The sequence below is a fragment of the Suillus subalutaceus genome (assembly GCF_016647625.1).
Source record: "Suillus subalutaceus strain FC151 chromosome Unknown DFJ58scaffold_255, whole genome shotgun sequence".
NCBI classification, from domain to species: Eukaryota; Fungi; Basidiomycota; class Agaricomycetes; order Boletales; family Suillaceae; genus Suillus; species Suillus subalutaceus.
Window position 1 is genome coordinate 1 of NW_024540504.1, and position 27,020 is coordinate 27,020.

The 27,020-nt window shown below is 48.8% G+C and overlaps 7 protein-coding genes across 7 annotated transcripts; 5 read left to right on the forward strand and 2 right to left on the reverse strand.

The window, feature by feature from the left end:
* Window positions 1-2,683: 2,683 nt before the first annotated feature.
* On the forward strand, window positions 2,684-5,615 carry DFJ58DRAFT_719468 (uncharacterized protein; the record flags this gene model as incomplete). Its single annotated transcript, XM_041384637.1, has 9 exons — window positions 2,684-2,764; window positions 2,895-3,113; window positions 3,167-3,454; window positions 3,515-3,556; window positions 3,578-3,583; window positions 3,605-5,204; window positions 5,262-5,445; window positions 5,471-5,556; window positions 5,587-5,615. The coding sequence occupies 9 exons, from the start codon at window positions 2,684-2,686 to the stop codon at window positions 5,613-5,615; spliced, it is 2,535 nt and encodes an 844-aa protein (XP_041235923.1).
* Window positions 5,616-8,916: 3,301 nt separating this feature from the next.
* Window positions 8,917-10,206, forward strand: DFJ58DRAFT_822640 (porphobilinogen deaminase, dipyromethane cofactor binding domain-containing protein). Its single transcript, XM_041392071.1, has 3 exons — window positions 8,917-9,461; window positions 9,512-9,522; window positions 9,570-10,206. Exons 1-3 carry the CDS (start codon window positions 9,003-9,005, stop codon window positions 10,123-10,125), a joined length of 1,026 nt encoding a protein of 341 aa, XP_041235924.1. The 5' UTR covers window positions 8,917-9,002; the 3' UTR covers window positions 10,126-10,206.
* Window positions 10,207-11,715: 1,509 nt separating this feature from the next.
* Window positions 11,716-12,927, forward strand: DFJ58DRAFT_822647 (UBC-like protein). The gene is made up of 10 exons (XM_041392072.1): window positions 11,716-11,802; window positions 11,857-11,933; window positions 11,988-12,092; window positions 12,143-12,163; window positions 12,219-12,311; window positions 12,375-12,385; window positions 12,438-12,489; window positions 12,543-12,561; window positions 12,638-12,644; window positions 12,705-12,927. Exons 1-10 carry the CDS (start codon window positions 11,733-11,735, stop codon window positions 12,709-12,711), a joined length of 462 nt encoding a protein of 153 aa, XP_041235925.1. The 5' UTR covers window positions 11,716-11,732; the 3' UTR covers window positions 12,712-12,927.
* Window positions 12,928-13,116: 189 nt separating this feature from the next.
* On the reverse strand, window positions 13,117-14,704 carry DFJ58DRAFT_918122 (anion-transporting ATPase). Its single transcript, XM_041395576.1, has 8 exons — window positions 14,553-14,704; window positions 14,471-14,488; window positions 14,352-14,419; window positions 14,161-14,299; window positions 14,010-14,103; window positions 13,698-13,956; window positions 13,506-13,644; window positions 13,117-13,456 (listed from the first exon to the last, which is right to left on the reverse strand). Exons 1-8 carry the CDS (start codon window positions 14,623-14,625, stop codon window positions 13,266-13,268), a joined length of 981 nt encoding a protein of 326 aa, XP_041235926.1. The 5' UTR covers window positions 14,626-14,704; the 3' UTR covers window positions 13,117-13,265.
* DFJ58DRAFT_229342 (uncharacterized protein) lies at window positions 14,705-16,911 on the forward strand. Its single transcript, XM_041379357.1, has 5 exons — window positions 14,705-14,831; window positions 14,883-15,066; window positions 15,118-15,943; window positions 15,994-16,313; window positions 16,365-16,911. The coding sequence occupies exons 1-5, from the start codon at window positions 14,804-14,806 to the stop codon at window positions 16,861-16,863; spliced, it is 1,857 nt and encodes a 618-aa protein (XP_041235927.1). The 5' UTR covers window positions 14,705-14,803; the 3' UTR covers window positions 16,864-16,911.
* Window positions 16,912-16,983: 72 nt separating this feature from the next.
* DFJ58DRAFT_736204 (SPOC domain-like protein) lies at window positions 16,984-20,062 on the reverse strand (the record flags this gene model as incomplete). Its single annotated transcript, XM_041386758.1, has 13 exons — window positions 16,984-16,998; window positions 17,054-17,213; window positions 17,260-17,773; window positions 17,842-18,062; window positions 18,121-18,299; window positions 18,357-18,572; window positions 18,620-19,171; window positions 19,220-19,280; window positions 19,331-19,502; window positions 19,551-19,682; window positions 19,733-19,787; window positions 19,837-19,992; window positions 20,042-20,062. The coding sequence occupies 13 exons, from the start codon at window positions 20,060-20,062 to the stop codon at window positions 16,984-16,986; spliced, it is 2,454 nt and encodes an 817-aa protein (XP_041235928.1).
* A 117-nt stretch (window positions 20,063-20,179) lies between these two features.
* DFJ58DRAFT_822665 (SNF2 family N-terminal domain-containing protein) lies at window positions 20,180-25,391 on the forward strand. The gene is made up of 16 exons (XM_041392073.1): window positions 20,180-20,406; window positions 20,608-21,992; window positions 22,020-22,040; window positions 22,062-22,064; window positions 22,101-22,136; window positions 22,158-22,184; window positions 22,235-22,532; window positions 22,586-23,024; window positions 23,084-23,279; window positions 23,332-23,555; window positions 23,679-23,739; window positions 23,771-23,887; window positions 23,940-24,281; window positions 24,331-24,609; window positions 24,659-24,811; window positions 24,867-25,391. The coding sequence occupies exons 1-16, from the start codon at window positions 20,241-20,243 to the stop codon at window positions 25,266-25,268; spliced, it is 4,149 nt and encodes a 1,382-aa protein (XP_041235929.1). The 5' UTR covers window positions 20,180-20,240; the 3' UTR covers window positions 25,269-25,391.
* Window positions 25,392-27,020: the final 1,629 nt, after the last annotated feature.

Here is a 27,020-nt window from a genome sequence, read left to right on the forward strand (position 1 = left end):
TCATCAAGCTAGGCGACACATTCTGGATGTCATTCAAGATCATAACTGTCAAGGCTTCAAGAAAGATCTTATTTCGTATCTCAATTCACAGCTTTCTGATCCACACTCAAGAGGACGACTACGACACATGGATCTACCTTTTAGCCATATAGACATTTATCATGGGTTCAAGTTTTGTCTTGACTCCTTAGGAAACGACAATGATTTTGATCAGGAGGAGACAGATACAGTCAAAGCCAAACCCTCTTTAGGAGGTAAACCTGCACGCTTTGACACTGTGGTTGTGATGGATACTTCAGATTGTGAAACCACTGGTCTTAAAGGTAAGTTTCAAGTTATTAAATATTCTATGCCAGTGAGTAATTTAAACCCTACCTATAGGTACAAGAATTGGTCGCTTGAAGGTCATTTTCAAATTACCTTCACAAGTATATGGCTCCGTTACTCCTGCTTGGACTAAGGATCCACTGGCTTATGTTGAGTGGTATGCACCTTTAAAGCCTGCTGCTGAAGATTATCATGAAATGTATCTTGTCAAAAAATGTCTATCTAACGCAGATGGCTTTACCCCAGGCCAAGTTATATCTCTATCTTCTATTAGACAGACATGCCAACTCATACCAAACTTTGGACGTACAGCTTTACCAATTGAATGGACCTCAGATAGTTAGATAGATGTGATACCTTTTTTCTTAATTGTTTTACTTCCAAATACGCATATCAAACTTTATGGTAAAATTCTTTTAATTATATCACATGAAGTTTTCTATAGTGCTGTATAGAGCCCCACAGCTGCCTATAGTCTATACAACACTATACTAGCTATCACAGACCGTAGCACCTATATAGAACAACAGTTTTTCCTGATGATCTTTCTGTAAGCAAGTTTGCCTTTGTGGGCACTGACTCGGATACTTACTGCTGCTTTTGCTGTTTTCAGTTCTGAGGAGAGGCGCTGGTGTCCTTGCTTTTGTCGCGTCACCTGCATTTATCATAGTGAGTCATTGTAACATGTGAGCTAGTAATCCTGACTTACTTTTACTAACTGGCTTGGCTCGGACCCGTTTTGGAATAGGTGCGATATCGTCAATGGGTGAGCGTTCACGCTTGCGTGTCCGCTTTTTTTGAAGTGCTCCCCACACTGCCTGCTTGTGAGTGTGAATTTGTATGATGACATGGTGCTTACCTGGATTTTCTAGAGCCTGGTCTTTTGCTTTGCGTCGTACTTGAACCAAGTGAGTTTTAAGCATGTTGTCATGAATTTTGCGCTTACACCGTGGATGCACAGGCGTGTCCATCGAAGGCGAGACGAGGTTGGAAGGAGTGAAAAATAAGAAGGAATGAATGTGAGAGTGCGTTTCTGCTACGGAAAGACCGCTTCAAAAGGTGAGTGAGTGTTTTTTTTTCGTTTGAGTCAGCCACTCAATTTGAAACAGTCTGCCTATTATACCATAACGCTGAGCGCTGAGCCAGGGTTGACCTTTCCCTGTCTGGCTTAGTCCGCTATTTGGTGAGTTTTTGTCGAAAAACTTAAACACAGCCTTACAAAGTGCTAGTGCGCACACTCGTTTTCTCCTTGGTAACGTTCCTGTCATCGGGAACATTCTTATTGGTGGCCAGATAATCGGATGAAAGGCGTTTCCTCCATTTACCGACTACCAAGAAGCATTCTCTTCCCCACTACCACCCTCTATGTTCAGTACATTCAAGTACTATGGTGCTCCCTTCATTTACGAACTATCGAGACGCTTTCCCCATCACCGCCCTCTATGTTTAGCACGTTCTACTACTTTTCCTCCAGGCTGATAATGTGTCCGTCGGCTGGGCACAGCATTCCTCCATTACGAACTATCGTGCTTTACTCCCCATTACCACCCTCTTTGTTTAGCATGTTTCATTTACTTTTCCCCCTGGTCCCGTCACCCAGGCTAATCGGATGCAGGTCATTTTGTCCATTTATCATGAAGCAGCCTCCATTGCCACCCTCTGTCTGACTTGGACGTGTTCAACTACTGCGCTTCAACTACTGCGCTTCAACTACTGCGCCTGGCGAAAGTCATTTACCTGCGCTGGCATGCTCGGACATGTTCAACTACTGCGCTTGGCGAAAAGTCATTTACCTGTGCTGGCATGCTCCGGACATAATTAATGAGTTGCTTCCATTGCTGCAAGGTTTGGATTTGCCAATACTGCGCATATGGCATCCTGTCATCACTTACCCAATTTTTTTTACTTCGGTAGAGCCTCGCCTTTGACATGCTGGTGACACCACCTCTCTTTTCTGGCCGTCAGAATTGCGATTCACTTGTACTGTTGGGAGACGCATTGTGAGTGATTTTCAGACACCCAGTGTTCAATTTTTTTCATAAAATTAATACTAGAGCATGCCTCAAATAACATGTCCCGCGTGTGATAAACAACTCGCGTCAATCACAGGTTATAGCCAGCATCTCGCAAAGACCACCAATCCTGACTGTCACGCCCTATACCTTTCCTCGCGGCAATTTGCTCCAGACCCACCAAACGAAGGAGATATAGATGCTCCTGATCCAGATCATGCCATGTTCGAAGGTGATTTTTTTGGAACATACGCTGAGGACGAGCTCGCATGGCCAGGCTCAGATGACGAGGAGCATTTGGACGAAGACGACTTAGGGTATGACATTGGCCCTGGGTGATCACGATGAATGGGAACCTCCTGCCGCAGTACCAGTGCCTCCGAGTCCCGCCACTCCTGCGCATGGTGAACATCATGACATTGATGGTCATGATCATTGGGAACCTCCTGTAGCGCCTGTGCCTGCGCACAATGACGCCTTCCACCCACCTACTGCAGATCAAGGCCAAGATGCTCAGGCATATGGCACAACAGCGACTTCACGAACACTGAACAGGCACCCACAATTGTCCGGTACCCTGATATACGAGCCGGACAACCTGTTGATGTCGTCAAGCAGCCAAGCAATGCAACCTACCATGCACAGCTTGATGACTCGAGCGCAGACAATATTTACGCTCCGTTTGCCTCAAAGCTTGATTGGGATATGGCTCGTTGGGCAAAATTACGAGGTTCAAGCTCAACAGCGTTCTCAGAACTTGTCTCGATCGAGGGTGTAAGTCTGTGCTTCTGTCAAGCGCAAGGATAATCTAATCATGACACCTCCAGCTTAGCGAAAAGCTTGGTCTTTCCTTCAAGAATACGCAAGAGTTGAACCAGATAATCGACAACGAACTCCCGGGCCGTCCAAAATTCAAACGCGAACAGATTGTTGTCGCCAATGAAGCATTTGATGTCTACTTTCGCGATATCATTGAATGTATCAAGGCTCTTTTCAGTGATCCAAATTTTGCTGACTTTCTCGTCTTCGCTCCTGAACGTCACTATGCCGACAAAGACGAAACGATTCGTTTATATCATGAGATGCATACCGGAAAATGGTGGTGGAATAGTCAGGTTCGTATTATCTATCTTTTGTGACCTTCGACGTACAAATTCTAACACTGTGTTCTCTAGAAACACCTAGACCGTGAGCGCCCAGGTGCTACAATAATTCCGGTCATTATCTCATCAGACAAGACTCAAGTAACGATGTTTCGCAACAAGTCAGCATACCCCGTCTACATGACGATTGGAAATATCCCAAAGGACATTCGTCGGAAACCATCACGCCACGCACATGTCCTCCTTGCATATCTTCCAACTACTCGCCTTGATCATGTCACCAACAAAGCCGCTCGCCGACGGATGCTCGCCAATTTGTATCATGCTTGTGTGGGCCGCGTACTTGCTCCGCTCGCAGCTGCTGGCATCAATGGCATCAACATGCAACGTGGTGATGGAACAGTGCATCGAGGCCATCCCTTGTTCGCATGTTTCGCGGGAGACTATCCAGAGCAAGTTTTAGCTACTGGAATCAAGACAACTCAGTGTCCGAAGTGTGACATTCCCCCTGACAAGCTTGGTTTAGCAACTGGTATTGCAAACTGGCAACCACGAGACCTGGGCGCGGTACTTGATGCACTTTGTGCTCTCGATGAAGGCGGATTGGCCTTCGTTCGGGCATGTGCAAACGCTGGCATTAAGCCAATTGTCCACCCATTCTGGGAGGGACTCCCCTTCGTCAATATATTCGAATCTGTAACTCCTGATGTTCTGCATCAACTATACCAAGGGCTCATAAAGCACCTCCTCGCCTGGCTTTCTGACGCATGTGGCAGTGCGGAGATAGATGCACGATGTCGACGCCTTCCCCCAAATCACCATATCCGAATATTTACAAAGGGTATCACTACTCTTTCGCGCGTGAGCGGTACAGAACACAATCAAATTTGCCGTTTCTTGCTCGGCATCATCATCGACACCAGTCTACCTCATAACATGTCCTCCGCTCGACTCCTCCGTGCCGTTCGTGGTCTGCTAGACTTTTTATACCTCACTCAGTACCCATCTCACACCTCCGAGACACTGGTCTTACTCAATGAGGCACTCGACCTTTTCCACGACAACAAGGACATCTTTATCGACCTCGGCATTCGGAATTCGTTCAATTTGCCAAAGCTCCACTTCACAGCTCACTACGCTCATATGATTCGAATGTTCGGCACTACGGACAACTACAATACTGAATACACTGAACGTCTTCACATTGATCTCGCAAAAGATGCTTATCGTTCTATGAATCACAAGAACGAGTTTGCTCAGATGACGACTTGGCTTGAACGGAGGGAGAAAGTTTTTCGTCACGAAAAATACATTCAGTGGAGACTTATTGGTAACACTGCACGTCCACATCAGCCACGTCCCCCCGAAATGACATTTCGTCGTACTCAAACGATGACAAAACATCCTACAGTCAAGGCAGTCACCACGGACAAGGTTGTGAATGAATATGGCGCCACGCACTTTAACGAATCTCTCGCACGTTATGTTGCCAAAGTCACACTTCCTGCCAACACTACCGTTACAGCCAGGCAGCTCGAAGATCGAGCAGCCGATATCCACATCCCATTTCGAACACTACCAGTCTTTCACAAGGTGAAATGGCTCTCGGCTGATGTTCGTGGTCATGACGATTCTCCGGTCACTGTTGATAGTGTCCATGCATGTCCTGGACGGTCAGGAACATTTGCGTCCGACAGTGTCGCACCACGATTTGATACTGTGTTTGTTAATGATGGTACAGGTGGTTCACTCGGCACCAAAGGTAAGTGTTCTGAATCGTTCTATTGACTGGTACTCAGTAGCTAGTACTATTCAACAGGATATCGAATTGCGCAAGTCCGTGTTATATTTTCGATCCCTCCCAAAGCCGTCCCGAAACTTTTCCCATCTACATTCCAGCCCCCTCAACATCTCGCATATGTTGAATGGTTCTCTCCCTTCCGCGTACCTAACCGAGATCATGGCTTGCACAAGGTTTCAGCGCATCATCAAAAACGGAGAACGTATGGCCAGCATTATACCAATCAGCAACATTCGTTGTAGTGCGCATTTGATTCCGCATTTCGGACCTGTGGCTCCTCGTGAATGGACCTCTTCTAACATTCTTGACGAGTGTTCATCATTATATGTAAATACATACATAGATCGATATAGTTTTGTTACACTGCGCTAGGTTGCCAATGATTATCGTTAGCCTGCACTGCGCTATCGCTCTTAGAGCCAGCTACTACAAATTTTGACAGCTGTCAAAAAAGTCTCTAATCTATCTAAGTTTACATGGGAGGGTTTTCCTGATGTGTATGCTGTGAAGTGAACACGAGGATAATGCGTGGAGAACGTACTAGCTCAGACGTGCAGTGCACTCTTGACTTATACGCCCATTGTGTCTTGGTGTCAAGACGTCGAGACCTGTTAAGAAACATCGTCGTAAGTGATGCTTTGGACTTTCTTGGATGAAAGCTGTGACAGAACTGCGCCAAATAGTTATTACGTCTTCATCCACTGTTGTGCCGCAAAAGACACCGAGGATACTAAAGCCCAGCCAAAAATTTGAAGGGCACACCGATTGGATCCCCAGCATCATACATCTGCTAGGCGGACAACGGATGATGACTTGTTCGTTGGACGGCTCGCTGCGGGTATAGAACTTGGAGAGTGGGAAACAGATAGGAGACGACTTGCGGGACGGAGATAGTAAAGTACGGACGATAGCGTCGTCTCCGGACGGGAAGAAAGTGGTTAGCGGATGTGAGGATGGTAGAATGAGGATGTGGGATATTGACACAGGTAAAGTTATCTCGAAATGGACGGGACACACAGAAACAGTGAGGTCTGTCTGCTGGAGTCGAGATGGCCGGCGAGTGGTGAGCGGATCCTTCGATGGGACTGCAAGGGAGTGGAACGTGGAGAAGGGAGAGACAATCCTTGGTCCAATCGAAACTGGGTACGAACACGTGTACGCAGTCATCTACTCGCCGGACATGACCATGTTCGCGACTAGTGGATTTGGCAACACTCATATTCCTGGATCGAACGAGTCTTTGATCAAAATCTGGGATGGGAAGACAGGCGGGCTTGTCGCCACTCTCAAAGGACACACATGTTGGGTGTTGTGCCTGGCTTGGACCCCAGATGGAAAAACACTTATCTCCGGGTCAAGCGATCGAGCGATTAGGACATGGAATACTTCAAACTGGAAGCAGATCGCTGTGCTCGATGGGCACACCGGTGATGTCTATGACATTGCAATATCTCCGAATGGCCGCATCCTCGCAAGCGCATCCTTTGACCAGACAGCACAATTATGGAATCTTGACAACAACCAGCCCATCAGTCCACCCCTTCACCATAGTACGCGTTTCGTGAACAGCGTGTCCTTTTCGGCAGACGGAAAGCTACTAGCCACTAGTTGTGACAAGAACGCGTATACATGGAATGTCTCTGCTATATTAAAAGAAGCTGGCCTCGACGACCTTCTTTTGGACAAGCGCGACAAGTCGCTACTCGCTGTACGTGACACTTTCATCAACAGTACTTCTCGCAGCTGATGCATTCTGCATAGGATGATGCTACACGGCGTCCTGTTCGGCAGCCAATCAAGATCTCCCCTCGGGTACTCCGTGGCTTTGTCGCCGACACACCAAATCGTGCTCACGTACGTCGTTAATCATGTTTTATCCAATCTTGTTTTCATCACAATGCTCTCAGTTGTCTGGCCCCCGCTCTCTATCATCACCATCGCATAGAAGCACTCTTCGTAACCGTTTTTTATCTTTATTCCGCCCCATACACTCCGATGCACACGACACGCCATCCCGACCTCGCCCTTTCCATTGGGTTCGAAATCGTCTCTTTGCCAGACCAAGCAACGCAGACATCGAGCTACACGAGCGTCCCTCAGCAGCAGCTGACGTCCCGTATGCCAAGGGGAAACGTGTATGTCACTTAGCCTTCTCGAATGTAATTTCTCCTGATATCATTTCTTCCTTCAAACTCTATCTCACATCACGTAGAGAAATGCTTCAGCAAGAGAGAGACGGAGGCCGATCCTGAAGCCAAGCCGGACAAATGCAACTGCAGGAAGCTCACGCCCTCCCAATAGCACTGTCACGCAGCAATCCAGCGGCACGGCTCAAGCCCAATCATCTTCGCAATCGCATGCTGCCGTCTCTACCGTGCCTCCTGTCGTCGGCAATACAACTTCGAGCACTACTCCTCACGTAACGATAAAATACCCTGCACGTTGGACTCGCTTCTGGCTCTTTATCTGTTGTGCGTCTCCTGAGTATACCGATGGTCATCCTTAATCTACCAGTCATTTACGACGATCTCTCCCGTCATTTAACATTCTACGATACAGTTATCTCACCCCTCGAGCACATACCTAACGTCGTTTATTGCATACTTTGTGCAAAATACCGGGCGCTAGCGCTCAGAACAGCTCAAGTGCAGCACGCACGTTTCGTCCTTACATATGGTAGATAGTTGTCCCTACATAAACAGCTTGTCCATGTCTACTCTATAGGTAGCAGATATATATATTTCGTGTTTGTAAAAATGGAAGACACTGCATAGTCCTATGCGCACACTATCAAGTTGAGCTACATACTAGTAATAGCAACACCTCCACCGAGTCGCCCAATGCCTCCAAATGCATATCGTGATGAGCATGGTGGAAGCATATATCCACGTCAGCGAGCGCGAGACCAAGCAGGATGCAATCGTAGAAGATCCTGAAATTGGCGGAGATAAGTCACACGACGTTGACCAATGCTGGAAGTGTACGTACTACGACCTACTTAAAGGTTCACTGCTCAAGAACGAGGGCCATACTCCGAGTCAGAAAGGGAAAATCATACGATTGCGCCACTCCCCGACCGTGACTCCAAATTCAGGGAACGGGAAATAACTGCGCGTCTAGTAGGAATTGTAGACAATGACCCTCCTCGAGGCCAGTGCCTTCTGTGTCAAACTCCAGGTGGAAGACGTTCCGGTCGTGATCCAAAGGAGTACTAGTCGAAGGGCGGCGAATCACCAGATAGGTAAGTTATGATCAGGCACCTCTGGTCGCAGAGAAGAATCAAAGTACTCTTCAAGTTCTTCCGAGGGACTTTGTTTGAGGCAGTACATCCGAGGCTCGGGTCACCATGCCTTGATTTGTTCCAAGCCAGCCAATGGCTACAAATTATGAGGGCCATCTAACAGTATGACTTCTTCGGTCAATACAGCTCGATCACATATGGCGGTTTCGTGAGCTGCTGCCTGCAAGCAGGTCGTCGACGTGGGTAGGAGGTGGGAATCTCTTTTGGACATTTCCGTAGATGATGTGAGGATCATGTCAGATCCATGCACAAGAAATGATATCGTCCGTCACGAAGATGGTTTGGATATTCTCGTTGTAGAGCTCAGCTGAGTACCATGAGACGTCCGTGGAGGACAAAACAGAAGTCATTGGTGCGCACAAACAACCTCCGATCAGAAGATCACGCTGATTGCCCGATAAGGAAACTATTCAACGGCACCCACGGGAATTCCATATGCGATAATCTATGCACGCACCATGGCCTCAAATTCAAGATCATTCGTATTAGCTTCCCGAGCATCTAAACTCGCACAGATCCAAACGAACATCGTCAGAGATGGCCTCGAGGCTGCATTTCCAGCCCTTTCATTCGGCACGTCATTTATGTCGACCGAGGGCGACAAGAACCAATCACAAGCGCTATATCTACTCGGAGGAAAGGCGCTATGGACAAAAGAACTCGAGGTTGCGTTGAAAGAGAATGTAGTTGATATGCTGGTTCATAGTTTGAAGGACGTGCCCACGACCCTACCGCACGGCTGCGAACTCGGGGCGATATTGGAGAGAGAGAATCCTGTTGATAGTCTGGTGGTGAAGCAGGGCTTGCCTTACAAGACTTTGGAAGATCTGCCGGAAGGGAGTGTCGTGGGTACGAGCAGCGTTCGGAGAGTCGCGCAGTTGCGGAGGTCTTTCCCTGGCTTGGTATTTCTGGACGTCGTACGTTTTCGCAGCCCATAAACACACCGCATACACTAACATGTTTGCAGCGAGGGAATTTGTAAGGCCATATTTCTATTTTCAAGCTAAGCTTAATATCAACCCCAGAAACACCCGTCTTGCGAAGCTCGACGCTCCCGATGGTCCTTATACGGCGCTTATACTGGCCAAAGCCGGTCTCGTACGGCTAGGCATGGGGGATCGCGTCACGACAGACGTCACCGCACCAATCCTATTCCACGCTGTCTCTCAAGGCGCTTTGGGAGTCGAGATCCGCGCAGACGATCAGGAAGCACGGGAATTGTGCAAAATGCTAACCCACCAGGAAACACAGTGGAAGTGCCTCGCGGAGAGGGCATTACTGAGAGAACTCGAAGGTGGATGTAGCGTTCCTGTTGGCGTCTCTACGTCGCTATCGCAGATTGATAAAAGCGCTGGGGAACTGACGCGTGCCACACTCACGATAACGGGTTGCGTCACATCGCTTGATGGTTCCTTGCACGTCCAAGATACCCTTTCGCAGGAAGTTGAGAGCATACAGGGCGCGGAGGAGCTGGGTAGAAACCTTGCGATAAAATTGAAGTCAAACGGTGCCAAGGCAATATTGGACGACATCACCCAAGATAGACGGAAGAGGGCTCGTGAAGCAGAGACAGCAGAATAGGCAGGGCTAGTTGTGGTATACTGGCAAATATTCATTGGGGAAGCGAAGTATGCGGGAAGGGTAGGGTTAGGGCTTGTATATATGGACACAATGTACTAGTACGGAAATGTAATCAAAATGTACCGGTCAACGTACGAAATTGCATAACCAAACCAGAGTACAGATTTGAAGGTAGTACAGACTCTTCTTAGGCTATAGAGGACTTATTCCCCGATCGGTTTTGTGTATGATTAGTGAGAGAATCACATCTGGTTAGAATGTCTAAAATGGTGAAATCCCGTCTGTTTAGAGTATGATTACATGCTTTTATGGATCTGCCATACATCCAGATTCTCCTTCTCGCTCTTCTCCTCCCCTCCCATAGTGATGTATGGTGTGCCCCAGAACACGCAGAGAAGGCCCAGCAATCCTAACAGCCAGTTAGGTCAAGAAACTCAAAGGCAGTAGCAGCGACACGAACCGTTTATAGCGAAACACCCTCGCTCGCACCCCAGCTTGATCAAAGGGGTCCAGCACCCGATTAGCAGCCTTTTGCAATGCCAGACAGCAACACGAACCATCTGCGTGACCGTAGTTATCGCATCTCATACAGGAAAATGTCGGGTTGTCGTGGATGCAGTCGAGGGTAGCAGACTACACATGGAGAGCTGGGAGTGATCGTAAGATCTATTAAATATTTTCGAAGACATCAGACGTTTGACTTACCGAGTTATAGAGCAGCTTCTGTATCAAGAGCGATTTAACGTCGTCGCCACGCCAGCGTTAAACCAAGTGTGTGGAGATATACAAAACCCAACACACTTATATCACACGGCATGGAACAGGCGCATATATGCATATGCAAAGTGAAGGTGATGGTAAAGGGGAGTCATGCGGGCGAAAGAAGGGAGGAAGGAGGGCTTGGGATGAAGTTGAGTTTGCATCTGACGGGCTTAGAAAAAAAGGTGCAAGACATACTTTTGGCGCTACTTAAGGAGCCTGGAGAAATAACACACTGGTAAAAAAAACGGACGTGGTTTTGAGTGATGAAAGAGGCTGTCTTGCAAAGCAAAGGTGGTCTGGTTAGTTGTGATGACAGTCCTCTGAATAGGGTCTGAAATTTAGGGCTGCTGCTACAAATCCGTACCTCTGTTTTAGATGGACTCAAATATCCCGAAAATTCTGCAAGTCGTGTTTGTGTCCATAGCTAGTACATTTCACATCGGGATCGCCAACCAATTCATTTCCGCTGTGATTGCAAGTTGATATTTCATGTACAAAATCATATCATATGTACAAAATGTACTTGTCGACAATCCAAATACGCATCGAAGTGTCTCTTGCAGTTCAAGTACGCAAGATCATGAGAACGATGAACCAGCAATCCTGAAGAGCAAGAAGAATCATCTACCTTCCCGCGAGCGCCTGCAAATCCCTGGACAATTTCGAGCAGCAGGTGACTCTAAAGCAGGAAGGAGTCAAAGACATTGAAGAGCAAAAAAAATCGCAGAGCGTTCTTATGGGAGGCGTTTATTTGCTTCTGTTTACATCATTCCCGATCTAGACTACCGTTTAATTCTCAGTTAACCGGTCGAGGACACATATCCGAGGCTTGGATTCGAACTGGCATGGCCTCGATCTCGTCTCGCCGTTTGCGCAAAGAACTCAGTGAAATACAGACAGAAGGATGTCCAACAGGTACGTCCTCTCACGTGCTATACGTACAGCTGACCGACCCACCGTTGATTACAGGCATCACACTACTCAGCGCTGACAACTTTGAGACGTGGTACTTCTCCATAGAAATTCTGGGGGAAAGTTTATACCAGGTCTGATAGGGATTCACTTTTGTCACTTATGAGCCCTTACAAAAATATGGCCAGGGGGAGGTATTCAAGCTCATGTTTCGCTTTGACCCAAGCTACCCTATCTCGGCGCCTGCTGTCCAGTTCGTCGTCAACCAGGAGTCAACGGCACCTGTGCATCCGGTGCGTATATATATAGCTGGAGTTTGCCGTGATAACTGACCCTTGATCAGCATGTATACTCCAATGGACATGTGAGTTCCATACATGCCGAACTCGGCGCGCTGTGATACGTCTGATGCGTCGTAGATTTGTGCTTCTATCCTTGGAACCGAATGGTCACCAGTTCTGAGTGTTTCTGCTGTGTGTGTAACCCTGCAGAGTATGCTTGCATCGTGTAAAGTGAGTTTCTCCTCGGTATCCGCGATACAGCCGCTCTAGAAACAAAAACATTATATGTTACAGTCGAAGGAACGGTGAGCTTCCATCACATCTGATGATCTTTCACTTATAACGTGAACTCTGAAGTCCTGTAGATAACGACAGGTACGTACGGTACGCACCCGAAAATCCAAAGAAGGTATGCTTCGGCGCCCTGTCATCTAAGAACCTCTGAACTTTTTTGACATGTAGACTCGTTTCCACTACGATGGTAAGTGACTGGTACACTGCATATGTCCATCGGCTCACGGCATCTATCCTGCGTGTCTACTTCGTCGCACGAGTAGATGATACGTATGTTTTCATTCTCAGTCATTCGTGTTCAATCATACTGATATTTGACTTGATGATTAGGGTGTAGTAGTAGTGTTAGTTGTTGTTGGATGTATCTTGGGCCTAAAGGCAGATGTTGTACCACCAAAGGGATCGTCGAGGCAACGCAAGGAGTCATATTCCAGTTCTTTGGGTCTATTCATGGGATTTTCGCTATGAAGTTATGGAGCTTAGACCTCACAGATGACGCTTGTAGACTCCATGATTGCATGCTTGATTTCCACGAGTCCTGCTAAGTCCTGCCCGACTTTGATCCGTCTGCTTATCTACGGCGCGCGTGGACTATAGAGGTCTGTTTATACCCACGAGGTGCAGATCTATTGGTGAGAAAGACAGCTTGGTAACCCGTGCTGGACAGATTTGGAGACAAGTGGATGCCCACATGCAGTTGCTCACCTCGATGGAAGTTTATACAGGCTTATCAATCCTTCACGAAGGGAAACCCCGGCATAATATTAACGTGTACCAGTGATATCAGAATGCTTGCCATTGGATCACAGGTATAAAGCACCTCAGTGTCCGAAAAGTAAAATGTATTATACGTGCTGCTCCATGAATTACCGGTCAACCACCCTCAGCTCATCAGTCAACGTTAGGAACATATGGCTCTACCAGCATCTTGCTAAACTCCTTCAACTTCTCTGGACCACGAACTTCTTCCGTCAGTAATGGTAGCTGAACGATGTGGAAGAACTCGTCGTAGAGTTCATGGGCCTCGGCAAGATACTTTTGTTGCATCTTTCTTCGTACTTGGCAATGCTCGCAGTTAGATGCTAGATTAAAATTAGAATAGCATTACGTGGAGCAGTAGCGAGTACTTGCATGTCTTAGGGAAGAGCAGCTGGTTGACGACGATGTTATGCGTGTCGATCTCGTAAGCCGTCAGTTCCTGAACGAGACGCTCCGTCTCGTACAGGGACAGGAACTCGGAGATGCAAACACAAACGAAAGTGGTCTTTTCCTGAAAATAATATGAGATGAGATAGTTCCGGTGTGTTCAATGATGAGGCGTACAGGGTCCTTGAATTGTGTGTTGACTTCGTTAATCACAGCGCGCATAGACTCTAGCTTTGCAAACATATCCTCCTGAGAATCCTGCTGACCGCCCATCATACTTGACATTTGTCTGATCATGGGTCCAAATTGACCACTGAGCGTGCTGAGTTTGCCCAGGGCCTTCTCCAGTACAGTGGGAAACGAAAGGAAACGCAGGGTATGACCTGTCGGTGCGGTATCAAACACGATGACTGAATATTCCATCGACTTGACGTGTCTGTGAAGACATTGTTTCGTCAATCCACGGAAGTCAGAAGTTAGATGACGAACTTCATGATCTCGGCAAAACTCATTGCCTCGTCAACACCAGGAATAGCGAATGCAAGATCTTGCATCATCGAGCCCATCATGCCATTTGAGTCGGCTGGGGTTGCAAAGTGTCAGCATGACAAGAGTAGGGTTGTGGGATGTTAACGCATACATTGCTCGACCATCTCCTGGATTGCACTTGTAGGATCGATTTCCATAGCGGACAGGTTATCGAATCCGTTGACCTTTGTCGCGTCTTTGGAGAACTTCTGTCCGAAAGCATCCGACAGATTATGTGCTGGGTCGGTGGACTAAAGCTGAGGGTGGACATCGGCCTCTGAGACCGTAGATGTGACCACGTACGATGAGTAGCACCGATTCTCGGCACTGTGCGAGTTGGATGGCTAGCGAACACGAGGTGGTTGTTTTCCCTGTACGTATGGATCAGGTTTTTAATAGTTCAGGCTCAAGGGGCCACGTACCGACACCACCCTTACCACCTGCATCGCATCCGAGTCAATGCCAGGGTGAGCTGGGCAAGCAGCTGGATAGTGAAGCACATACCGCAGAATATCCATTTCAAGGACTTTTGATCCAGAACATTTTGCAGAGTTGACGGTAATGTTTCTTCTGCCATTTGAGATGTTCGAAAGTTGTAAAGAAGATGAAGCTTGCGCGTCTTCAAGTACTGCGAAACCGTGATCAAGCCGCGTTTGGACGAGCGGCCTCTTTCAGCTTCCACATCCTACTGCGACATTCTACACATCAATAGAATAAAATTGTAGAGTACGTGTCCAGCTTTCATTCTGGTCACCATGTCAGAAAACAAATTATCATTCAGAGGTTAGTTACTCAAGGCTTATCGGTGTGAGACAGGCTTATATCCCCCAACAGCTTTACAACTAGCCAACGAACAACGGACTGCTTATGGTCTCCGGTACAATGATTTCACGCGATACAGGAAGCACTGCGCCAATAGGACCCATCGTCTCCGGTCCTCTCTCAAAATGACCCATGGCAAGGGCCGAGAATTCAAGAAACTGCCTCCCTTGAGCACAGATATCATCAAGGATGGACAGTGCGTGCCACATCACATTTCACATATCAAGAATTAATGAATCTCGGATAGCTTGGAGCTTCTACTCTTCGAGTCAGAACGTGCCTGGGCTTACTCCCAAGATCTCGTTACCCAATCTCTTCAGCCAGCCAATGAAGATCAAGCTGGAACCCTGCGGCATAGTGCTACAGGACGCTTCCGTCGTGCAGTACACTGGTCGACGCAACTTCTATCGCACTGTCAATCTTTATATGCATCTTCACGCCTTTCTGCAGAAGGGCTCATGCAAATCACCATCTACACTCTGATCCTCAACGGGCGCTTCCTGCGATACCGGGACAACTTTGAGGATGCAGTGATCCAGCTTAGCGTTGCAAGGCACCTTCTCGACGAACTCGCTGATCGCGCTATTACAAGCAGAGACCAGGCTCTCGCAACGGTGTTTGCAGATGAAATCGGCCCCGAAATCAGGTATTGCGCACATGAGCTTGGAAGGGAGAGAGCGTATGATGTAGATGCGATCGCTGCTGAGTTGTCGGAGAAGCATCGAGGGGAGATCGTCGAGGGATGTGATACTCTAATTCAGAAATTTAGGCAGGAGGGAGAGGTGACTGGGAAAGGTGAGGGGAGGAAAAAGTTGACGACTTTGATGTGGGAAGGTCAGCCTGTGCCGGTGCGCAATCCAGAGTTGGTGGATGTATTGCTGCGGGTGCAGGAGGCAGAGGCGAAGATTACGCAATCGCGTGAGCCTGCTCGAGCAGAGGGTGCTAGCGATAAGGGGAGGAAAGGCAAGCCAGGTGGTCATGGGTCCAAGAAGGGCGTTGCCGCATATGATGCTATTCTCCTCGCTCTCAGCGATGCTGAAGAGCTGGCCAGGAAACTGGTTGAAGCGCAACAGGTGTGCCGTCACCTTCATCGATTTGTATTTATCACTCATCAACTCGACAGAATTCTGGAAGTTCATCTACTTCTGCAGCCGGCACGCGTGATATCCACTTTGTTTACGCTTACATTGTCTACCAATTGCTCTCTCGCCGGATCCAGCGTGATCTCCTCCTAGTCTCCACTCTTCTCACCTCGCATCGACCACAGGCCTCTGCAAAACCAAAGAAAGAGCATGTCGACGCCCGACTTTATCCTGCAGTGGTCAAGCTCCTGGACACTGTCATCCAAAGTCTTGCCCAGATGCGCAATTTGAGCATCGTGGACGAGAGCCCTGACCTAGCGTCTGCTGTCGAGGCCCGTCTTACATTCACCAAAGCCCGCAGGTAAAGATCAACTTCTTCTGCATTAATCTCATGTGCTGACAGTGTTTCAAGATGTTCTTATCTCGCACAGTGCTATGTAGCCGTGAAAAAATACGCCGAAGCTCTCTCATTGATCCAACACGCAACCATATATCTCCGTGAAACGCGTTCTACGTTGTCCATCTTCTCAGAAGACCCTATCTCTTCCGGATCACCTGCCTACTATCCACTGACGTCTTCCGATCTCGATGCTCTAGAATCCACCATCACTCAAGACGGCCTGACGATCAAAAACGAATGGTTTGCATACAACGGCGGCTCCATCGACGCGGACAACAAGACATACAAGAAACCATTGTTTTTCGATATCGCGTTAAACTATGTGCAGCTGGATATGGACAGATTGCAGGAGAGAGCTGGGAAGGCATCTGCACCGGCACTTGTTCCTGCGCAAGCCGTGCCTGCGAAATCACGGTTGGAGGAGGTGGCGAGACCTAAAACACCAGAACCACAGGCGCCTGCAAGGGGTGGACTTAGTAGTTTGCTCGAGGGGTGGTGGGGACGGAAGTGAGGTACGACAAATTAAATTTTTATCAAGGCATTTAGGCGAATAGTCAAGTACGGTAAAAAAAACACAATGCAAGTGGGTAGCATATAGTCCGACAGTTAAATCAAAAAAGAAGCTCCACAATCATTGGGTAATGAACTAAGATGCAGAGGGTTCATCAGGTGACGTTCATTAACTGTCAGAGACAACTTACTGCTTCAGATGCAGACTCGGAAAACTCAGAATGACCCCCCAGTTTCTTTGCCTCGGGCTCACTGATGAGACTGAGACTGCGGCCAAGCTTTTGCACCTCTTGCCAGAATTCGGGGTTTCCGGCCTCCTTGTGACACGATTCCTTCAGGTCCCTCAGGAAACTGGTAACAATAAGCATTTGAGCGCCTAGACGATTCAAATACTTACGCATTCCAAGCATCAATCTCATCCTCTTTCAAAGACGTATCCCGCATAGCGACCATACACTCAATCATCTCCTTATGCCGCCTCGACGCGAACGGCCTCACCACCACCTCTTTGATGATGACGCCCATGTCTTCCACAGCCTTTGTCACCACGTCCCCTTGTGCAAGGTTGGTCTTGAAATCACGCAAGGGGTACGTCGAGCCGATGATACGACCCGGTGCACGGCCAGGGTCCACATCAGGTGACATCGAGCGTTCTGGGGTGGGCAGCGCGTTAAAGGGCCGCTTGCTGAGCAAGAGTGGCTCCCGGTCTGATTCTTCTTCCGTCTCAGAATCTGAAGCGGCGGATTTCTTGGCTGGGCGTGCGAGTTTGGGGGAGAGGGGTACTTGGGACGCGGCGGGTTCTTTGCCTTTGCGCGACGCGGCTGGTTTTTTGTCGAGGAGGAGCATGTCTTCGTCTTCGTCCATGGCGCGGACGTGGCCATCTTTACGGACTTTGGTGGCTTTCTTGGGTACTGGATGAATGAGATAAGTAGTATGAGTATTGAGAGAATTATGAAAAGCAAGGTAATGGAGCGCGTACCTTCTTTGACTTTGAACACTGCTTTGCATTCTGCGATTGCGCCTTTGCTAGCTTTGAGGGCCCACTGGGGAGGGTTGATGTATCTGAGGAGTTCGGGATGGGGTGGCGGAAGGGGGTTGCTGGTAATGTCATTCACGACTGCGCTGTGGAAGAGCGCCTGTTTCGTGCGATGGATAGCGGGGTTGTACGACTGTTGGGTGTCGTACCATGGAACTGGTTTCCTGTTTGATAAGTGACTCAGGACAACAAAACAAGCCTTTTGGTGAATCGAAAACGCACCCTTCAGCGTCATTCTCCCCTGAATCCATGATGTCCATGGAGTCGATAAATTTGCCCATGGCTTCGAGTTGATCTTCTGTGGGGAGGTAAGGGTGCTTTGTGATTGATTCGCCGTTTTTTGATACAAGGTTCTCGAGGGAGGCGAAGGTGTATTTCCGGACGTCGTCTGCGAAGGGCATCTATCATACCCAGATTTAGTCCAGGCCGAGGGTAGGGAAGGATGGGGGGAGACGTACTTGCACCCACAGCAGATAATCAATATTTGGATCAACGCGTGCCTCTAAAACGCCCATCTTTGGGTCCATGCCGTCCTTAGAGACCCAGCGCGCGATAGCGAGGACGCCTTTCTCATACATGGCTTGTACGATGGACGAGAGCGCGACCTGCTGCTGTGGTGCACCGGGGTCTGCCCATACGTATTGGACTTCACCCATCGCTAGCTCCCGGCGGAACTGTGTCTGCGTGAGCTACGCACATGGAAACAAAGAGGTGTGCGTACGTTCTTTGCATGGAAAAATCCGCAAATGTCGATGCCCTTTCTTGTATTCAAGCGCCGAAACTGCCCATCAGGGCACGGAGCGTACGTGGAACCGTATTTGAAGCCCCTGATGAGCTGTTCCTTCTCCACCTTTTCGAGGTTCTTGTCCTTGTCTTCCTCATCGTCACTGCCCGTATCCATCTTATCCTGTTCTTCTCCATCCTGGGTTGAGCGATCAATGTAGTACTCGCTACGCATCTTCAGCTGCGCAAACACCGTCTTTTCTTCCTCTTCATCGACTTGCATTTGTTCGTCAGTTTTTTCGCGTCGGCCGAATTTCTTCCAGCTCTTGGGGCGTGCAAGGGCTGTGCATTTGCTGGCTTTGACGAGGATTTCAATGGCCTCCTCCGGTCGCACGTCGACATCGCCGAGGCGGAGAACGGTGCCCATAAGTGCGGATTTGGTTTGTTTCATGTCTGGTCTGGCGATTTCTTGGAGAGCAAAAACACAAGTTCCGACCAGGCCGTCATCAAGGGACGAGGTGAGCTTGTGGTAAAATGCTTCATTTTCGACCTGAAGAAAAGAGATTAGATTTGAAAAGATGAAGAGGACAAAATGTACCTTTATGGTAGACTTGTCCTCCTCGTGGAAAGGGAATTCGTCGTCATCAAAGTCGACACCGCTGTGAAGTACAAATCAGGACACGAACAAAGGATTGAACGAGTGACTTACATAACAGTAAGAGATATAGCAAGGGCATTCATTTTCTTGACAGTCGCCTCCCAGTCCTCGATTTCCATGGGACTCTGGCCATCTGTCACGATGACGATTTTACGCGTCCATGTGCGCTTCTTGTTCAGGTAGATATCTTGTGTTTCGATACCGACGATGAGGGCGTCGATAGCTGCAGAGAATGAGATGTCAGAACTCTAAGAAATTAGTGAGTACACACGATCTCCTGAGTTCTCTGAAGGCTGGAGGGTGACGAGCTTGGCGAGGGTGGTTGAATTGGGATGTGCGATGGGAATGTATTCTGATACGTGTTGGTAACCGCCGTTCTTTTCGTGAATGATGTTGTTCGTCTCTAAACTATAGTCGGAAAAATCGTGAGGCATACACGAAATGGTGACGCACCTTCGGAACCAAATAGGATGACACCGCATTGGTCCGTCTTCCGGCCATTAAAAATCTGTATCGCCATGAGTTGATAAGAGCAAGTGTCTGTTTAGTCAACGTACCATTTCTTGGATCTTGAGTTTTACGAATTGTAATGCCCATTCGAGGTTGGTCATCTCTGTGGTGCGCTGCTCCCCGTTGGGCGTAGGGGGTAATTCTATGGATCTTGTTGCACCCATCGACGGAGAGATGTCGATGAGGAACATTGTCACGGTGTACTGCGGAACATGTTAGAAACAAAATTACAACGAAAAAAAAGAAGCATACTCCTGCACGTTCAGCTGGCATAGTGGTGGTGAAAAGCAACACGTTCAATGAGAAACGCGTCAATTAGGGATGAAGCACGTGACCGTCGTGACTTGCTGACAACAGGCTGCGCAAAACTATTTCCCACGGCGTTCCTTCTTTTGTTTTGACTCTTGAGGAGAGCCGAGAGGCACGTACTTGTAGGCTGGACAAGCCACCCATGGCCATGCAAGGCCAACTCCTGATACAGCCTGGTCACCAACAAAATTCATTCACTAATAATCAACAGATACAGCCTGCAATGAATCAACAGCAGCAGCAGCAGTTATCGCCTGCTCAGCAGCGTCAAGCACATATGCACCGTTATAATATGATTATTCAGGTCAGTCTTAATCTACTACAGAGATTGATATGTCTTTACCGCTTTTCAGCGCATTAAAGAACTCAAGCAATCAGGCGCCACAATGGAGACCTCCCCTGAACTTGCACAGCTTGTCAAGCAAGTCAATGTCTATTCACAAGGAACTCAACAACAAATGAGTCAGTCTCTTGAAATGTTTAAAGGAGGCTAAACTTATGACCTTTAGCTAAACAATCGCACCCAGACCAGCCGCAGTCAAACGGCCACCAACCACAATCATCTCATTCCACTGATGGTCTCATTAATGGCGCTGCTGTCAACGGTCACTCTGCACCACAGTCTGTTCCAGCTCCCCCCATTACCCCCGTATCATTCACTCCAGATCAAATATCTGCTTTACGCGCTCAGATAATGGCCTACAGACTCGTCACCCGCGGTTCCCCCATCCCAGACCACCTGCAGCATGCAATTCGCGTTCCCAACACCGCCGTCCCAGATCTCGAAAACCTTCTGCAGGGCCCAGACGTGCCCTCCCGTATAGTTGACAGCGCTGCTAAAATACAGAAAGGCCAAATTGCCCCGCCCCCACCTACTGAAACACCTGTGCCAGTTGAAGTCATAAAAGAAGAAGAGCATGGTCCTCCCATCGACCCTGCTGATCTTCCCAAAGGTCCTTTCCTCGAAGAAGCAGTAGACTCTGGCGTGTACCCGTATAACGCATTCAAGCTTCCCTTCTCCCACCTCGAGCGCCCACCCAACGTTGACCCAACTATGGTCGCAACGCGCCTTCAGCGCCTCCTCATTCCCTCCATAATGCCTGCAGGCCTCGACGTGCACCAGATCATCAACGAGCGCGATCGCTTCATCGAAGCACGCGTCCAACAGCGCATCAAAGAGCTCGAGGAGATCCCAGCCACCATCGGTGATGGGAACTTTGATTCTCTGGCGGACGTTATCCTCGGCTCGCACAAGCGAGAGCCCGTCAATGACAACTCAGCGCTGTCCCCACACGGGAAGCTACGCGCAATGATCGAGCTCAAGTCCCTCAAGGTGCTCGAGAAGCAACGCGCTATGCGCGCGATTGTTGCGGAGCGCCTGATCCAAGGCACCCTGCTCCCGCTGAACCGCGTGGACTTTAGACGGGCCCGCAAGCCTACACTCAGAGATGCACGCATGACTGAGCAGGCGGAACGCAAGCAACGTATCGACCGCGAGAGGCGTGCAAAACACAAGCACGTCGAACAGCTCGGCATCATCTGCCAACACGGACGAGACATCATCGCTGTGAACCGTTCTGCGCAGGAACGAGTCGCGAAGCTCGGGCGTGCCGTGTTGTCGTTCCATGCGTTCACTGAGAAAGAGGAGCAGAAGCGTATCGAGAGGATATCGAAGGAGCGTTTGAAGGCGCTTAAGGCGGATGATGAGGAGGCGTATATGAAGCTTATTGATACAGCAAAGGATACGCGCATCACCCATTTGCTGCGGCAGACGGACGCCTATCTCGATTCGCTTGCGCAGGCTGTCGTGGCGCAGCAGAATGAGTCTGGCCCCTTGGATACGAACTTTGACCAAGAGGAAGGCCCCGCAAATGAGGCCACGTTTGGCGCCCAGGTCAGTGCTGATGCCCAGGATGATAAGGGCAAGGTGGACTACTACGCTGTTGCACATCGCATTTCGGAGAAGGTCATGAAGCAGCCAGGCATTCTTATCGGCGGTCAGCTCAAGGACTACCAGCTCAAGGGCTTGCAATGGATGGTCAGTCTTTACAACAACAAGCTCAATGGTATCCTTGCAGATGAGATGGTGAGCAGCCACATTTGGGTTCTTTATATCGCATCCTCACACGAGCGTAGGGTCTCGGTAAAACCATCCAGACCATCTCACTGGTTACCTTCCTAATCGAGGTCAAGAGACAACGCGGGCCTTATCTCGTCATCGTGCCTCTATCAACAATGACGAACTGGTCCGGCGAATTCGCAAAGTGGGCGCCGACGGTGAAAATGATCTCGTACAAGGGCAACCCTGCGCAACGTCGCAACCTCCAAGGCGAACTGCGGATGGGCCAGTTCCAGGTTCTGCTCACTACATATGAGTACATCATCAAGGACCGGCCTATCCTCAGCAAACTCAAATGGGTGCATATGATCATCGGTGAGTGGATTTGAGCATTTCGTCGGTGCTTGGTTGTTCATCTTCGGTATTAGACGAGGGACATCGTATGAAGAACACCCAGTCAAAACTTGCGCAGACGCTCACGCAATACTACCATTCTCGCTACCGCCTCATCCTCACCGGTACCCCCCTTCAGAACAACCTTCCCGAACTTTGGGCCCTCCTCAACTTTGTCCTGCCCAAGATCTTCAACTCCGTGAAGTCATTTGACGAGTGGTTCAACACGCCATTCGCGAACTCGGGTACAGGGGACAAGATCGAGTTGAACGAAGAAGAGGCTCTGCTCATCATCCGGCGATTGCATAAGGTGTTGCGGCCGTTCTTGTTGAGAAGGTTGAAAAAAGACGTGGAGAGTGAACTTCCGGACAAGGTGGAGAAAGTGATCAAAGTTCGCATGAGTGCCCTGCAGAGTCAGCTGTATAGGCAGATGAAGAAGCACAAGATGATCGCCAATGGGAAGGATGCAAAGGGGTACGTTTTTTGTTTTCAGCGGAGTGGGCGGGATGTAGTGCTGATCTTTGGTTTGTTAGCAAATCTGGAGGGGTGAAAGGTCTGAGCAATGAGCTCATGCAGCTGCGCAAGATCTGTCAACATCCGTTCTTGTTCGAGAGCGTCGAGGACAAGGTCAATCCCACCGGGCTCATCGACGATAAATTGGTCAGGTCAGCTGGCAAACTCGAGCTTTTGTCGCGCATCCTTCCCAAGTTCTTCTCAACGGGTCACAGGGTGCGTCACTTTCTACGATTGACCGAGTTATACTGATAACTGTTTCTACCAGGTCCTTATTTTCTTCCAAATGACGAAGGTCATGGATATCATGGAAGATTTCTTGAAGATGATGGGCTGGAAGTATCTCCGTCTTGACGGTGGTACGAAGACGGATGAGCGTGCCTTGCATGTACAGCAATTCAATGCGAAGGATTCGGAGATTAAAGTCTTCATCCTCTCAACGCGAGCTGGTGGTTTAGGTCTCAATTTGCAGACTGCAGATACGGTTATAATGTGCGTTATCTCTTGCGGTCGCGTCGTTCTCTATGCTGACGTCTATGTTTGCAGCTTCGATAGTGACTGGTGAATAAGCTTCTGGCTATTGCTTGGACAGACGTGCTGATGATAATATCTCAGGAATCCCCACGCTGATCTTCAGGCTCAAGATCGTGCTCATCGTATCGGCCAGACCAAGGCTGTCCGAATCCTCCGTTTTCATCACAGAAAAGAGTGTCGAAGAAGCCATGTATGCTCGCGCGCGATACAAGCTCGATATCGACGACAAGGTCATCCAAGCCGGTCGGTTCGATAACAAGTCGACGCAGGAAGAGCAGGAAGAATTCTTGGTGGGTACAACAGCTCTCCCAAATAACGGCTAGCTAAATGAATGGTCTGCAGCGGTCCATCCTCGAAGCAGACCAAGAGGAGGAGAACGAAGAAGCTGGTGACATGAATGACGATGAACTTAACGAAATGTTGGCAAGAAATGACGAGGAGGTTGAGATTTTCCGCTCGATGGATCTTCAGCGAGAACGGGATGCGTTGGACGCATGGCGCGCGGTCGGCAACAGGGGGAAACCGCCGTTGCCCCTCATGCAACTTGAAGAGTTGCCTGAGTGCTATCAGACGGACGAACCGTTCGAGCCGAAGGAGATTGATGATGCTATCGAGGGCCGTGGTCAGCGTCGTCGTAATATCGTCAATTATAACGACGGTCTCAGCGATGAGCAGTGGGCGATGGTACGTCTTGTAGGATGTCGCGATGCATGCATGCTGATTGGAATCTTAGGCTGTGGAGGATGGCGAGGATTTGCAGGAACTCGTTGATCGTGCTCGTGGCAAGAAAGAACGACGGGCTGCCAACAAGCTTCTGAAGGACACCGATACACCTGGTCGTAATACTCCAGCGTCAGATGTGGGTGTTGGGCGCAAAGGGAAGAAGGGCAAGGGCAAGATGACTGCCAACGACTACGACACACCTGGTGTGGCTGGCAAGCGGAAACGTGGGATGAAGTCCATGTCTGTGACGCCTTCGGTGATCGATGACGACGACGAAGAGCGTGACATGGTGAGCTGATTTTGAGTTTTCCTTTTGAACGTTTTCTGATGATATCTAGAAACGACGGAAAACGAAGGCGGGTGACATGTCGCCTGCAATAAGGGATAAGATGAAGAAGGCTTTCAACGAGGTTCTCAGAGCGGTTCTTGCTTGTGAAGACAAGGATGGTCGGAAACGCTGCGAACTTTTCCGGGAGCTCCCCGACAGGAGAGTGAGTAGAAGACTTCCTGTCTCATGTTACACCGACATACTAACGATACGATCAGGATTACCCCGATTATTATCAGTTAATCACGCATCCGATCGCCTTGTCCCTACTTCGAAAGCGGGGTAACACTGGACATTACAAGAGTATCACGCACTACAAAGAGGACTGGAAGCTCATGTTCGACAACGCGCGGACGTATAACCAAGAGGGCTCGTGGGTATACATAGATGCTGAGGAGATGGAAAAAGTGTTCCACGACACGTTGGAGAGAGTCACTGCTGGGACGGGACTACCTGGTGCCTCACCAACTCTAGGTGGACCGTCAAGCTCCGCAGCATATGACTCCGCGCTTACGCCTATGGACGAGGATGAGCGGCCGCAGCGGGGCAGGGCTCGGAGTGCTGGTCGCAAACAGGTGATCAGTGATGATGAATACCTGACGCCGAGTGATGATGAGTAGATATTTCTTTATCGCATTCTTGATCTGCGTTTTCGTTTTGTTCTTTCCTCGTTTTTATGACCATCAATTTTGGAGTATATGTATTGGTACACAATATTATTATCAGACACATGTGAGATGAAGCCCGCTCTGAACATGATGTCGAGGATCTCTGAGATTGATGATTTGAAATTTGGATTCTTCGATCAATATGATTACTGTAAGTACAATACTCTTTGCACTCGTCTGGTTGCAGCTTTACCTCAGCGTTGTTCTGTTCAATCACTTGCCGAGACTCTATTCTAGTCTACAGCTCCGAGTCATAAGCGGCTCTAGCTAAGCCCAGATTACTGGTAGACTTACCGAAGATACACCTCATTGAAGAACTGTCACAGATGACGCTCATGTTCATCTGAAAGGACGAACGACACAATTGTCCCAAAATTTTCTCAACAATCTCATTGCGTTCATTTCAATCGTTCTCGATCAGTGCAAATCACCAAGGGCAAATATAGTCTGTGACATACTATCATCGAGCCGACTGGGTCAGAAGACTATCCCAGCTAGCGGTGTGTGGTGACACTCGTGTTGCACAGTGACTCGGAGAGGGGTGCAACAGTACAACCTCAGCTTCAGCCGCATCCGAGGTCATCGATATCCTTGAAGTATTCAACAGCTACAGTGAGAGTTCAAACGTTCATGTATGAAGTACCGGTGCGTTCAACTAGGTTCAACTATTCGTGTGACTTCGAATTTTAGTTATTTAAATAACCTCTGGCGCTAAGGTGGCGGGGGCCATACACAGCAACCTTGTGCCTGGCAGTGCAGTCAAACAACTTGAGACAAGCGCTCGTCCTTTCAACTTGACTGCATTCAACCACCATCTAGCAACTTGGAATAGCACTCCAATTGATTATCCATTCTATCTCAAACATCCTTCTTACGTTTCTATCTCCATTGCTCGATCTTTTTGCTGCCGCCCACTCGAACTGTGAGTACGCTTACTGGGCAGGCTGATACCCAAGAATCGTTTCACGACTTCCTCCGGACTCGAAAAAACGAAGTTTCAGCTTTAGACGTTGATTCTTCAATTAACATCGTCGTACGTCGTCCCCTCTGAGATAGCATGACATCGCCGTTACGATTTCTGATTATACTGTTGAACCCAACTACGTAGTGATTCCCCGACTTGTTTCATTCTAACTCATATTTTGTGTCGCATTCTATCATCAACCTCTGTCAATAAGTAACTGAGATCAATGTAAATATCTCCTTCCCTTATCGACTCGCTCTCTGACCTGACTAGCAGTTCCTGGCGAGCTTCTAGCAATGGCCGAAGGAACTTGGGAGAAACTGTCCCAGGTCGCTGTCCTGGGTGCTAAATATGACTCCCCTGAACGTCAGCCCCATCCGAAATGTTTGGAAGGGACCCGGGTGGACGTTCTCAAACTGATTCGTGGATTACTGAACAAACGAGAGAAGCAAATCATCTGGCTGCATGGCACGGCAGGCGTCGGAAAGTCTGCTGTGGCATTCACTGTAGCTGAGATGATGAAAGGTCTTAAAGTGACAGAAGAGACGAATGTCGAAACAAGGCTCGCGGGGACATTCTTTTTCTCGCGGAAGCATACGAACCGCAGCACGACCGGTCATTTCTTTGCGACCCTTGCTTACCAGCTTGCGACCAATTTCCCAGCGTCCGGACGAACGTGAACAGCGCTATTCGCGATAATCCTGCGGTTCTAAATCCCAGCAACTCTCTTTGCGACCAGA

Excerpts from the sequence above, each read along its gene's own strand:
- DFJ58DRAFT_822647 (XM_041392072.1), top strand. The coding sequence starts at position 11,733 with ATGGCCTCGATCTCGTCTCGCCGTTTGCGCAAAGAACTCAGTGAAATA. Across the intron at positions 11,803-11,856 it reads GACAGAAGGATGTCCAACAG|GCATCACACTACTCAGCGCT; the intron begins GTACGTCCTCTC and ends CGTTGATTACAG. Across the intron at positions 12,164-12,218 it reads ATGTATACTCCAATGGACAT|ATTTGTGCTTCTATCCTTGG; the intron begins GTGAGTTCCATA and ends GATGCGTCGTAG.
- DFJ58DRAFT_822640 (XM_041392071.1), top strand. The coding sequence starts at position 9,003 with ATGGCCTCAAATTCAAGATCATTCGTATTAGCTTCCCGAGCATCTAAA.
- DFJ58DRAFT_229342 (XM_041379357.1), top strand. The coding sequence starts at position 14,804 with ATGTCAGAAAACAAATTATCATTCAGAG. Across the intron at positions 14,832-14,882 it reads AAACAAATTATCATTCAGAG|CTTTACAACTAGCCAACGAA; the intron begins GTTAGTTACTCA and ends ATCCCCCAACAG. Across the intron at positions 15,067-15,117 it reads GATATCATCAAGGATGGACA|CTTGGAGCTTCTACTCTTCG; the intron begins GTGCGTGCCACA and ends AATCTCGGATAG.
- DFJ58DRAFT_822665 (XM_041392073.1), top strand. The coding sequence starts at position 20,241 with ATGGCCATGCAAGGCCAACTCCTGATACAGCCTGGTCACCAACAAAAT. Across the intron at positions 23,025-23,083 it reads AATGGGAAGGATGCAAAGGG|CAAATCTGGAGGGGTGAAAG; the intron begins GTACGTTTTTTG and ends TTGGTTTGTTAG. Across the intron at positions 24,812-24,866 it reads GGGAGCTCCCCGACAGGAGA|GATTACCCCGATTATTATCA; the intron begins GTGAGTAGAAGA and ends CGATACGATCAG.
- DFJ58DRAFT_918122 (XM_041395576.1), bottom strand. The coding sequence starts at position 14,625 with ATGGCAGAAGAAACATTACCGTCAACTCTGCAAAATGTTCTGGATCAA. Across the intron at positions 14,300-14,351 it reads GAGAATCGGTGCTACTCATC|TCCACCGACCCAGCACATAA; the intron begins GTACGTGGTCAC and ends CCTCAGCTTTAG. Across the intron at positions 13,957-14,009 it reads AGTTTTGCCGAGATCATGAA|ACACGTCAAGTCGATGGAAT; the intron begins GTTCGTCATCTA and ends ATGTCTTCACAG.